Raw genomic sequence first — 14,201 nt, forward strand, 5'->3', positions numbered from 1 at the left:
AAGCGTTCGATCGTCAAGCCGAAGACCCAGTTCGATTCCCCACATGGGTACAATGTGTGAAGCCCATTTCTGGTGGTCCACTTACTCACTCACAGCGGTGTTATCAAATTACTATATGCAAGTACATATATTTGTAGATTTGCACAAGACAAGAAACACAATTCAAGTTAAACATACATCAAATGTCAAAAATTACATTTACGGACAACCTTATGACACACTGTAACATCATATACTACCGAAAACAAGTTATAGAACACCCACAATTATAAGATTGTATTTTTGAAAAACAATCAGCCATGACTAATTAACCATAGTCTTCTTAACTTATATATATATATATATATAGTATATATTTAGATTTTAACCTGATTTATTTAGAGCGTATTGCCATGATCTGCCACACGCTTTCGGCGTGATGGCCCACATACAACTGAATAGGGCCCAAAATAAATCAATTACATTTTACGCAAAAATCGGTGGATTGTTTGAAAATCACCTACGTCTCTACAGTAAAATTATGTTTTAAGTAAAAAGTGAGAAAAGTTCAATATTACCTCCCAATTGCAGCAGATATCACATGCGGCCCCTATAGTGGTCAAGAGGGGATATTGCTTAACCGCGAGAAAGCGAGAAAGCGATAGAGCGAGAAAGCGAGAAAGCGATGTCCCCTCTCGGCCACCATACATTATATCCTGTGACAAAGTGCATTTGGGGCTTACGCCATAATGGGCTGATATGATTATCTGACCTATCGCATCCCTGGTGATACTGTTCTATCAGTCCTGTCAACCAAGATGGCACATCCGCATCAATTATTGAAATATTGCATTGATAAAGCGGATAATCTTGTCGTAAAATTAATATTATTCCCCGGGAAGAAATATGGTAAGAGGATGTCAATCATCTCGCTGGCCGCGGAATTTTCCGAAACATATACAAACCACGTTGTCCGTGCCACAGTTGTCCCACAGTTGTCCCACAGTTGTCCTACAGTTGTCCCACAGTTGTCCTACAGTTGTCCTACAGTTGTCCCACAGTTGTCCCACAGTTGTCGTACAGTTGTCCTACAGTTGTCCTACAGTTGTCCTACAGTTGTCCCACAGTTGTCCTACAGTTGTCCTACAGTTGTCCCACAGTTGTCCCACAGTTGTCCTACAGTTGTCCTACAGTTGTCCCACAGTTGTCCTACAGTTGTTCCACAGTTGTCCTACAGTTGTCCCACAGTTGTCCCACAGTTGTCCCACAGTTGTCCTACAGTTGTCCTACAGTTGTCCCACAGTTGTCCCACAGTTGTCCCACAGTTGTCCCACAGTTGTCCTACAGTTGTCCGAGGCGGGCGTTGGTGCGCGGGGAATCATATTTGTCTCTGGCCTTAACAATGAGCGATTCTCGAAACTTTTATTGCAGTCAAACATAATGACCCGTGAAGATCACGGGGTAGAATAGGTCTTCAGCAACCCAGGCTAGTCGTAAGAGGCGACTAACGGGATCGGGTGGTCAAGCTCGCTGACTTAGTAGATGCATGTCATCGATCCCAATTGCGTGGATCGATGCTCATGGTGTCAATCACTGGATTGTGTGGTCCAGACTCGATTATTTACAGACCCCCCTTATATATAGCTGGAATATTGCTGAGTGCGGCGTTAAACAACAAACAAACAAAACAAAACAATTGCGTGGATTGATGCTCATGGTGTCAATCACTGGATTGTCTGGCCTAGACTCGATTATTTACAGATCGCCGTCATATAGCTGGAATATTGCTGAGTGCAGCGTTAAACAACAAACAAACAATCTAACATCAAACAACAACGACTACTGCAGCTCTTCCTCCGTTATGTTCGTCATACAACGACGCCATGTCACGACTCAAGCCGTCGATTCACGGGCAACCAGAAGTTAACATGGTATTCGTCATTCATAATTCGAATGTTTTTAAAGTGTTGTAAGTTGAATGACGAATGACGATATAATTCGTCAGTCGAGTGTGTTTAAAAGTTGTAATTTGAATGACGACAAAATTCGTCATTCACCATTCGAATGCATTTTAATGTTGTAAGTTGAATGACGAATGACGAATAACGTGCACGCTTCTGGTTGCCGATTCAAGTCCGTTACGTATCACGTAGTGCAAACACCTCGGTAAACACATCATCTCGCTGTCAGTTGCTGCAGTCTGCTAACAATTGTGGCAGCTGTTGTGACAGAAAACAACTCGACTCACAATAACTAGCGACAGAGAACTTCGGCTATGTTAGACATGTTTTAGTTCGGCCCCATAATGCACTTGTGGAATGTTCCGAGTCACGTGATTAAACTGCCCGAAATTTATATACAAAATGCATTTAAATCCTACTTGTTGTTGCATGGAATTTTGGATGAATATATTGGATGATAATAAAACTTATTTAAGCCTATTATATTCCAGCAATATGACGGCGGGGGACACAAGAAATGGTCTTCACACATTGTACCCATGTCGGGAATCGAACCCGGGTCTTCGGCGTGACAAGCGAACGCTTTAACCACTAGGCTACCCGACCGCCCCGTCACGCCGAAGACCAGGGTTCGATTCCCGACATGGGTACAATGTGTGAAGCCCATTTCTGGTGTCCCCCGCCGTCATATTGCTGGAATATTGCTAAAAGTGGGAGTAAAAACCATACTCACTCTTAGAAAAGTAAGGACGTTTGCTCTACCTTTGTGTAGTGTAATAAAATATAGTATTCCCCGGAACTATTTCAAGGTCAAAGTACTATAACTATAATAGCTAGTAGCAGAACTATACTTTTACTACAGTCCACATGGGCGATAGTGCAGACTATATTTCCAAAGCGCAACCAGCGACACTCGTTGTACAAGTGTAATAATCTTGAAAGCTGCGTTTAAACACATATCACCTCACCTGCAAACATTTCAACCGTTCCACTGTTTATTCAAAAAAAAAGAAAAACAAGTTTCACTCACCGGTATTACCGATTAAAACAACTATAACTTTTTAATTACGCAGGGAATACTGGAGTGAGCTTAACACTTTGTTTTTTGTTGGCCCCTTCAGCAATATTCCAGCTATATGTAAATAATCGAATATGGACAAGACAATCCAGTGATTAGCATCATGGGCATCGATCAACCAAGCCAGCGAGCCTGGCCACCCGATCCCGTTAGTCGCCTCTTTCGACAAGCATGGGTTGCTAAGGTAAGTTGATACCCGGATGTTCTCGGGAGGAGCTTGACACTGCTTTAACAGTGTTCCGATTGTACCACAAACAGAGTGCGTGAATACTGTATACACCAGGATTAGTCCAGCTATATCCCCTACATAATCAGTTCCAAGCCAAGCAAACCAGTGCTTGATAGCATGAGCGACGGTCATCTCGGTCGGGACACGTTCATACAGTCAACCAGGGCCAGATGGAAATCCTAGCGCTACGAGTATCGTAACATTCATACTTGCACACGGGATTAGGATAGTCTTAGTACTAGGTGAGGTGGGTGAAATGGGGTTTAACGTCGCGTCCAAGATTATTGCACTTATATAGCGACGTGAATGCACGTGTTGCGTGTGTGGCTGCTTGTACTAGTCCGGACTGATCCCGATTTACAGTGCTAGCACACTGAGATACCATGCCGCAGTTTAACATGAATACCCCACTCAGACACAGTATACTGACTCCGAGCCGACCAGTTCTTGTTTTAGCCCCTTAATGCCAAGCGCCAGACAGGGTAACAACAAGTACCATCTTTTAACGTCTTTTGGTATGACGCGGTTTGGGATCGAACCCCGGATCTCCCGCTCTCCGGGCGGACGCTCTACCACTAGACCACGGAGGCGGTCAGTCTTAATAATCAGTAATAAGATCACTTTGTGAAACGTGACCCATGAAGGCCAGCTCCGGTAACCGCTAGGCACCGTGCCACATCGCGACCCCACTGCTAAAATAATCGTAAGTGTCATATCTTAACTACGATCATCCCGAAACACAAGTGTCAAAACGTGTGATGTCACCCTGGGCAAGTGACTTAGTTCAACTGTGCCTCATACACCCAGCAGAGAATGGGTACCCGGTATATCAGGTGGCTGTAACAACCCTCTAGCGCCCGTAGGCAGCTTTGGTTGTATACTACCCAGGGAGTTGAGAATCTACTAACTACTACTACGACTACTGCTACTGCTACTGCTACTTACTATCATCATCATCATCATCATCATCATCATCATCATCATCATCATCATCATCATCATTATCATCATCATCACCATTATCATCATCATCATTATTATCATCATCATCACCATTATCATCATCATAACCATCATCATCATCATCATCATCATCACCATTATTATCATCATAACCACCATCATCATCATCACCATTATCATCATCATAACCATCATCATCATCACCATTATCATCATCATCATCATCATCATCATCATCATCATCATCATCACTATCATCATCATCATCACCATCATCATCATCATCACCACCACAACCACCACAATCATCATCACCATTTTTATCATCATCATCATCATCATCATTATTATTATTATTATTATTATTATTATTATTATTATTATTATTATTATTATTATTATTTATAGTCGTAGCGCTTTTCGGAACTGGAACCAGATCACCTATTGTAAACACCTGGGAACCGTTTCCAAAGCGATTTTAGTGTTAAGAAGATCGTGATTACAATAATTTAACAATGATTACGACACACGTCGCCTTAAGATCGCTTTGTGGAACGGGACCATTGTTTCTAATTCCGCAGTTCTCACGACACGTGCTGGGAACCGCGGACCTATTCACCTCCAATATCACAACGCGCGCCTGCACACAGCAAGGGAATAACTTTGGAATTGTATTTCAAGAAAAAAACACACCAAACAAACAGGAAGATCCGGCCAACAATACAGGTCAAGTTGCAAGTAGGAAAAGATTTTTCTGGCAACCTCTCTGACGACACCAGGAAGTTAATTTACCAAAATGTATTGTTGTCAAATTTTGTGCACGCTATATCCCAAGGAAGACAGAAAATATTGTTAGCCAGTTGGTCACGATATTTGTGTCACTCTATGCCAACGGCGTTCGTAGTTGCGTGGTGAGGTGAGGTGAAATGGGGTTTAACGTCGCGTGCAAGATTATTGAACTTATATAGCGACGTGCACGCACGTGTATGTGTGTGTGTGACTGCTTGTACTAGTCCGGTCTGATGCCGATGTATAGTGCTAGCACACTGAGATACCATGCCGCAGTTTAACATGAATACCCCACTCAGACACAGTATACCGACTCTGAGCCGACCAGTCCTTGTTTTAGCCCCTTAATGCCGAGCGCGAAGCAGGGTAACAACAAGTACCATCTTGGAATGTCTTTTGGTATGACGCGGCTGTGGATCGAACCCCGGATCTTCCGCTCTCCGGGCGGACGCTCTACCATTAGACCACGGAGGCGGTCTCGTAGTTGCTAGGATTTTGTTTGTTTGTTGTTCAACGCCGCACTCAGCGATATTCCAGCTATATTCAATCGGTCTGCAAATAATCGAGTCTGAACCAGACAAACCAGTGATTGACATCACGAGCTTCGATCTACACAACTGGGATACGGTGACATGCATCTACCAAGTCAGCGAGCCTGACCACCCGATCCCGTTAGTCGCCTCTAACGACAAGCATAGTCACCTTTTACGGCAAGCTTGGGTTGCTGAAGACCTATTTTACCCCGGATCTTCACGGGTATATAGTTGCTAGGAAGATCAGCCAAATTCGTGATAACAGATAATATAGCGGGTCAATTCAGTTTAGTAGTCAACTTAATTTCAACCCATTCTAAACTGCCAGAGAAGGGAAAGTATCCACTTGAACATTGGATTTGACACAAACATTACAAACATTATCTAAACTTTACTCGGCTGAAAACAGTCGCCGAAATTGCAAAAAACATAGCTTGTTTGTTTCATTTTTAGCCACCATCAAACATTGGTGTGTCCTTTCTTATACTGATATCTTATACTGATAAAAGTTTGTCTTCGTGTGACCTCTTTCAGTGAGTGAGTTGTACGCCGCTTTTAGCAATATTCCAGCAATATCACGGTAGGGGAGAACAGAAATGGACTTCACACATTGTACCCATGTGAGGAATCGAACCCGGTTCTTAGGCGCGACGAGCGAACGCGTTAACCAGGCTACCCCGATGTCCAAACCCCTGACACGATGTACCTGTGTGAGCTTTTGCACCCTCTCTTGTATTTCCGCCACCATCACTAGAACCTCCACCATTACAACGACTATAACCACCACCACCACCATTACTACGACTACAACCACTACATCACCACGACTACAAAAACCTTCCCTTCGACTACAACAACAACAACACTATTCCCTTCTGCTCACACACAACCGCCCCCATCACTTCGAATACAACCGCCCCCATCACTTCGAATACAACCGCCCCATCACTTCGAATACAACCGCCCCAACACTTCTAATACAACCGCCCCCAACACTTCGAATACAACCGCCCCATCACTTCGAATACAACCGCCCCCATCACTTCGAATACAACCGCCCCCATCACTTCGAATACAACCGCCCCCATCACTTCGAATACAACCGCCCCCATCACTTCGAATACAACCGCCCCCATCACTTCGAATACAACCGTCACCATCACTTCACCATTACTACAACCACCACCACCACCACCACCACCATGATTACAACAACCACCACCACAACCACCACCATGACTACAACAACCACCACCACAACCACCATCACCACCACAACCACCATGAATACAACAACCACCAACACCACCATGACTACAACCACCACCACCACAACCACCATGACTACAACCACCACAACCACCATGTCTACAACCACCATGACTACAACCACCACCACCACCACCACAACCATCATGACTACAACAACCATCACAACCACCATGACTACAAGCACCATGACTACAACCACCACCACCACCACCATGTCTACAACAACAACCACCATGACTACAACCATCACCATTACCACCATATCTACAACCACAACCACCATGACTACAACCACCACCACCATGACTACAACCACCACCACCATGACTACAACCACCACCACCACCATGACTACAACCACCATCACAACCACCATGACTACAACCACCACCACCACCATGACTACAACCACCACCACCACCATGACTACAACCACCATCACCACCTGACTACAACCACCACCACCACCACCATGACTACAACCACCATGACTACAACCACCATCACCACCATGACTACAACCACCACCACCACCACCATGACTACAACCACCACCACCACCACCATGACTACAACCACCACCACAACTACCATGTCTACAACCACCATCACCACCGTGTCTACAACCACCACCACCACCACCACCACCACCATGACTGCAACCACCATGACTACAACCACCATCACCACCACCACCACCACCACCATGACTATAACCACCATGACTACAACCACCATCACCACCATGACTACAACCATCATCACCACCATGACTACAACCACCACCACAACCACCATGTCTACAACCACCACCACAACCACCATGACTACAACCACCACCATGACTACAACCACCATGACTACAACCACCACCATGACTACAACCACCACCACCACCATGACTACAACCACCACCACCACCATGACTACAACCACCACCACAACCACCATGTCTACAACTACCACCACCACCATAACTACAACCACAACTACCATGACTACAACCACCACCACCACCATAACTACAACCACCACCACAACCACCATGTCTACAACTACCACCACCACCACCATGAATACAACCACCACCACCACCATGACTACAACCACCACCATAACTACAACCACAACCACAACCACCATGACTACAACCACCACCACCACCATGACTACAACCACCATGACTACAACCACCACCATGACTACAACCACCACCACCACCATGACTACAACCACCACCACCACCATGACTACAACCACCACCACAACCACCATGTCTACAACTACCACCACCACCATAACTACAACCACAACTACCATGACTACAACCACCACCACCACCATAACTACAACCACCACCACAACCACCATGTCTACAACTACCACCACCACCACCATGAATACAACCACCACCACCACCATGACTACAACCACCACCATAACTACAACCACAACCACAACCACCATGACTACAACCACCACCACCACCATGACTACAACCACCACCACAACCACCATGTCTACAACCACCACCACAACCACCATGACTACAACCACCACCATGACTACAACCACCATGACTACAACCACCACCGTGACTACAACCACCATCACCACCATGACTACAACCACCACCATGTCTACAACCACCACCATGACTACAACCACCACATGTCTACAACCACCATCAGAACCACCATGACTACAACCACCATCGCCATCATGACTACAACCACCACCACCACCACCGCCACCACCACTGCCATGACTACAACCACACCACCACCATGTCCCTAACAACCACCACCACCACCATGACTACGACTTCAACCAGCACCAGCACTACGGCTACAACCACCAACAGCACAACCATCGCTGCGATTAAAAACAAAAGGTCCTTACCAGATTAAGGTAATAAATAACTTTCAAGCTACCCTAAATCTCCTTAAGTTGCAAGAACGCAGTTCTTTTTAGCATTTAGTTGACTACAAAATGGTGGAAATAATTCAAACATGCAATTTTGGCGAACGTTAGTTTAGAAATATTCCATGTGCGTTATGTAGGTCATCGCCAACAATCAAAATGTGATTTTGCTTCTATTTATGGACTTAAACCAGTTGTTCTCGACAAGGAAGACACTGACGATGTCAGTCTATACATAGCGACATGTCCAGCTTAGTTTGCTCTATAACATCTTGTACTTCCCAACACTGCTGGTGACACGAGTGGCCCAGTAGTCCAGGGCGCCACCTTTAGCTGTGCAGAGTTACGCCCCTAAGAGATATCAGCTTCCCATGGTCGGGGGATTGAACCCCGCCTAATAGTAACTCTTATACTTTCTTATCATCATCTCGTGGGTTTCACCACAAAATGTCACCACAACCACTATGAATACAATCGCCACCATCACTACGACTTCAACCATCACCTTCACTAAGACTACAACCGCCACCTTCACTACGACTACAACCGCCACCTTCACTAAGACTACAACCTCCACCTTCACTAAGACTACAACCGCCACCTTCACTAAAACTACAACCGCCACCTTCACTACGACTACAACCGCCACCTTCACTACGACTACAACCTCCACCTTCACTACGACTACAACCGCCACCTTCACTACGACTACAACCGCCACCTTCACTACGACTACAACCGCCACCTTCACTACGACTACACCGCTACCTTCACTATTACAACCGCCACCTTCATTACTACAACCGCCACCTTCACTACGACTACAACCGCCACCTTCACTACGACTACAACCGCAACCTTCACTAATACAACCGCCACCTTCACTACTACAACCGCCACCTTCACTACGACTACAACCGCCACCTTCACTACGACTACAACCGCCACCTTCACTACGACTACAACCGCCACCTTCACTACTACAACCGCCACCATCACTACGACTACAACCGCCACCTTCACTACTACAACCGACACCTTCACTACTACAACCGCCGCCTTCACTACGACTACAATCGCCACCTTCACTACTACAACCGCCACCTTCACTACGACTACAACCGCCACCTTCACTACGACTACAACCGCCACCTTCACTACGACTACAACCGCCACCTTCACTACGACTACAACCGCCACCTTCACTAAGACTACAACCGCCACCTTCACTACGACTACAACCGCCACCTTCACTACGACTACAACCGCCACCTTCACTACGACTACAACCACCACCTTCACTACTACAACCGCCACCTTCACTAAACTACAACCGCCACCTTCACTAAGACTACAACCGCCACCTTCACTACGACTACAACCGCCACCTTCACTACGACTACAACCGCCACCTTCACTAAGACTACAACCGCCACCTTCACTACTACAACCGCCACCTTCACTACGACTACAACCGCCACCTTCACTAAGACTGCAACCGCCACCTTCACTACGACTACAACCGCCACCATCACTACGACTACAACCGCCACCATCACTACGACTACAACCGCCACCATCACTACGACTACAACCGCCACCATCACTACGACTACAACCGCCACCTTCACTAAGACTACAACCGCCACCTTCACTACGACTACAACCGCCACCTTCACTACGACTACAACCGCCACCTTCACTACTACAACCGCCACCTTCACTACGACTACAACCGCCACCTTCACTACTTCAACCGCCACCTTCACTACTACAACCGCCGCCTTCACTACGACTACAACCGCCACCTTCACTACTACAACCGCCACCTTCACTACGACTACAACCGCCACCTTCACTACGACTACAACCGCCGCCTTCACTAAGACTACAACCGCCACCTTCACTACGACTACAAACGCCACCTTCACTACGACTACAACCGCCGCCTTCACTAAGACTACAACCGCCACCTTCACTACGACTACAACCGCCACCTTCACTACTACAACCGTCACCTTCACTAGGACTACAAACGCCACCTTCACTACGACTGCAACCGCCGCCTTCATTACGACTACAACCAGATAGGTGTCGACAAAATGACTCTCTCGCCCCCTTCAACATAGAGTGAGTATGGTTTTACGCCGCCTTTTTCAATATTCCAGCAATATCACGGTGGGGGACACCCGAAATTGGCTTCACATATTGTACCCATGTCGGAAATCGAACCCGGGCCTTCGGCGTGACGAGCGAACGCCTTAACCGCTAGGCTACCCGACCGGCCCCTTCAAATTGAGCTGAAATCATCCCCATCCGAAATCTGACATCCATGTGATTTTATCCGCTTCGTTTGGTTTGGTCAGGACTTTAGTAATGTAGTGTAAGGGGTTATCTCCCCTGAAAAAAATTATTCTTACGGAACAGACCTGTCAAAGTCTATCCTGAACCAGGAAGGTTTTCGACACTGGGTCATGTTTACATTGTTCTTATCTTACATACATGGCACAACGCCAGTGAACGGACCCTATACAAGCTAACTGCCGCCCTCTTCCTTTATCTGTGTTAAATCTACAGGGGCGGTAGGGTAGCCTAGTGGTTAAAGCGCTCGCTCGTCATGCCAAAGACCCGGGTTCAATTCCCGACATGGGTACAATGTGGGAAACCACACTCGCTCACCCACTGCATTCTGCTGCAACAGGCCATAACGATTTCAGTGTAAGATTCCGAAGAGAAGGAATTACATCTCATGATTAGATATTCTGTGAACTAGACATTAATCAAGTCGATGAAATTGATATTGCTGGAATATTGCTAAAAGCGGCGTAAAACCACACTCGCTCAGCCACTGCATTCTGCTGCAACAGGCCATAACGATTTCAGTGTAAGATTTCCGAAGAGAAGGAATTACATCTCATGATTAGATATTCTGTGAACTAGACATTAATCGAGTCGATGAAAAGGGTATCTTAGGGTCAGCACTTTTCAGTTTAAAGATGGCCATCGAGATGTACTTAAAGGTTGGAAGACCTGAAGTAACACGTGGCCTAAATACCACTAAGGAAATTAAAAGGTGTTGAGGAAAAATGTTTTTCGTCATGTCGTAAACCACTGTGTCAGCACTTTTCAGTTTATAGGTAGTCATCGAGTTATAATAAATTGTTTACTCGGACCGACTACCCAGGGTGCAATGGTGCATGTGACCTTTGTTTCAAATGTCCCTCTCATTTCCTCTTTCGACGCACATGCGCAAAACTCTATTCCGGTGGATTTGCGTCACAAATAGCTGCAAAAGCTGATGCGGCTCAAAGCAATATTTGAGGTGAGGTGAGGTGAGGTGAGGTGAGGTGGGGTTGAACATCGCCGTCGAGATTGTTGCACTTTTATATTGACGTGCGTGTGCGTGTGTGTGTGTGTGTGCGCGCGCGTGCGTGCGTGCTAGTGTATGTGTGGCTGCTTGAACTAGTCCCCTGACTAATGCCTGTTTTATAGTGCTAGCCAACTGAGTTACCATGCCCCAGTTTAACATGAACACCCAACTCAGACACAGTACACTGACTCCGAGCCGACCAGTCTTTGTTTTAGCCCATTAATGCTGAACGCCAGACAGGTTAACAACAACGCTCTACCACTAGACCACTAAAGCAATATGTACTGACTCACCAGTGGGTTCGCTAAATGTTATCTGCGGAAATACGACAAACCAAGCAGAATGCTCGTATGACTTCAAGTACTTCGTTCAAAGAATCCCTCAGGAATAATTTCTGAATTTACATATGTCTTAATATACGTGATTCATTCCCAACAAGTTGACGATTCCTTGAACTAAGCCCGTTTGCGCTTAGACGGAACCCAGTCGCAAAAATAGCCGCAAAAGGAGCACGAGTCGCTATTCGACTTGTCCCGGAACACCACGAGTTGGTCACGAATGACACCAATCGTAAGCTTGCGAATCGGGAAGGAAGACCCGTTGCTGAGTGTCCAGTGTATCAGTCAAACAACTGACTTCTTACACAATGCGCGCCGTCAAGCCGATTCTATGATTTAAAAGAATAAAATTATGTTTTTGAAATAGAGTTAATAAATTATCAAATTACAATGCAACCACAAAATATATAAGTGTAGTAAGTTTACAAGGCCATGAATATGTCCTGGTGTTGGCAAAGAGAAGGGGTGGCGGGCTAGCCTAGTGGTTAAAGCGTTCGCTCGTCACATCGAAGACCCGGGTTCGATTCCCACATGGGCACAACGTGTGAAGCCCATTCCTGGTGTCCCCCTCCGTGATATTGCTGGAATATTGCTGAAAGCGGCGTAAAACCATACTCATTCACAAGGAGAAATCTAAGCCGGAAGTCTATACATCGACTCCCTAGTTTGTAGAATCGGCTTCAGGGCTACTTCAAATATCTTTAGTTATATCTACGTAGGCGTGTTGAACAAGAAAACTCAAAACTGATATCTGTACCCTGATAACTTAGTTGTATCGATGCTCATGATATCAATCACTGGCTTGTCTGGTCCAGACTCGATTATTTACAGACCGCCGTCATATTGCTGGAATATTGCTGAGTGCGGCGTTAAACAACAAACAAACAAACTCAGTTGTAAACTTATCTCGGAGTCATGTGATCCATCAACTAGAGAAGCATGCTACTCTTTTACAGACGCTTCAGTTAATTTCCATGGTGGTGATTTAAAAGCCATGAACTCCTTAGTGGCCAGCAGAAACATCTTTCAAATTGAATTAATTAAATCATATATCACCGATTTCTGCTAGGAATGATCAATCCTGTGCCATGCACCAATCCACTAACAGAGGCTTTTTGAAATTCGCTAAACAATAAACAGATTTATCATTTTTTGCGATTTATGTCTCCTTAAATTAAAAAAAGGTGTCACTAAAACATTTCTCTTCTCTTTCTGCAAAACAGATATGATTGAAAAAATGTCTTCAAGGTGCCCATATCGAATTCGGATTTAATCAATTCTGGTGTAGTGAACATACGTGCAGTTAACGCGGTTTTTTTTTTCTTTCGGCGCTCCTCGATTAAAATCGTTTTCGAGATACAGAAATCCGATAAGAGTGTACGACTGCTTCTCTCACTCGAACAGAGTTTAGAATCATCGACGCTGATTGGCTTCCCAGAACGTTCAACTGACCCGACCTCATATAGAGATGCCCTGTGACAGATAATGTGGTATCGGTGAAAAAGATCCGATTTTGAGGAGATTGTTATACAAGCGGCGAGGGAATAAGTGAATGTTGTTTATCGCCGCATTACTGAAAATGAGCAAGAGAAAAAGCAAGAGCGGGGTTCGATGGCGCACAATCGGCCAAGTCACCGAACCTCCTCGCCGACCGCTTCTATGACAAGCATTGTATTACCTATGTATTAATGTTATAACTTACGACCGTCAATATGCTCGCTGTGCTATAATGCAAAATTCTAACACCGGTTTTCCCGACTATCTCA

At 45.5% G+C, this 14,201-nt stretch overlaps 1 protein-coding gene across 1 annotated transcript; it reads right to left on the minus strand.

The window, feature by feature from the left end:
• Window positions 1-9,121: 9,121 nt before the first annotated feature.
• LOC139471472 (uncharacterized) lies at window positions 9,122-10,799 on the minus strand. Its single transcript, XM_071253832.1, has 2 exons — window positions 10,051-10,799; window positions 9,122-9,572 (listed from the first exon to the last, which is right to left on the minus strand). Exons 1-2 carry the CDS (start codon window positions 10,797-10,799, stop codon window positions 9,122-9,124), a joined length of 1,200 nt encoding a protein of 399 aa, XP_071109933.1.
• Between the last annotated feature and the right edge of the window lie 3,402 nt (window positions 10,800-14,201).

Source organism: Haliotis cracherodii, unplaced genomic scaffold, assembly GCF_022045235.1.
Source record: "Haliotis cracherodii isolate W230 unplaced genomic scaffold, xgHalCrac1.p SCAF_22, whole genome shotgun sequence".
NCBI lineage: Eukaryota > Metazoa > Mollusca > Gastropoda > Lepetellida > Haliotidae > Haliotis > Haliotis cracherodii.

What these genes read in the sequence shown, in the direction of transcription:
- LOC139471472 (XM_071253832.1), bottom strand. Translation starts at nt 10,799, where the DNA reads ATGAAGGCGGCGGTTGCAGTCGTAGTGAAGGTGGCGTTTGTAGTCCTA. An exon ending in AAGGTGGCGGTTGTAGTTTA is followed by an intron (nt 9,573 to 10,050) that starts GTGAAGGTGGCG and finishes TTGCGGTTGTAG; the next exon opens with TCGTAGTGAAGGTGGCGGTT.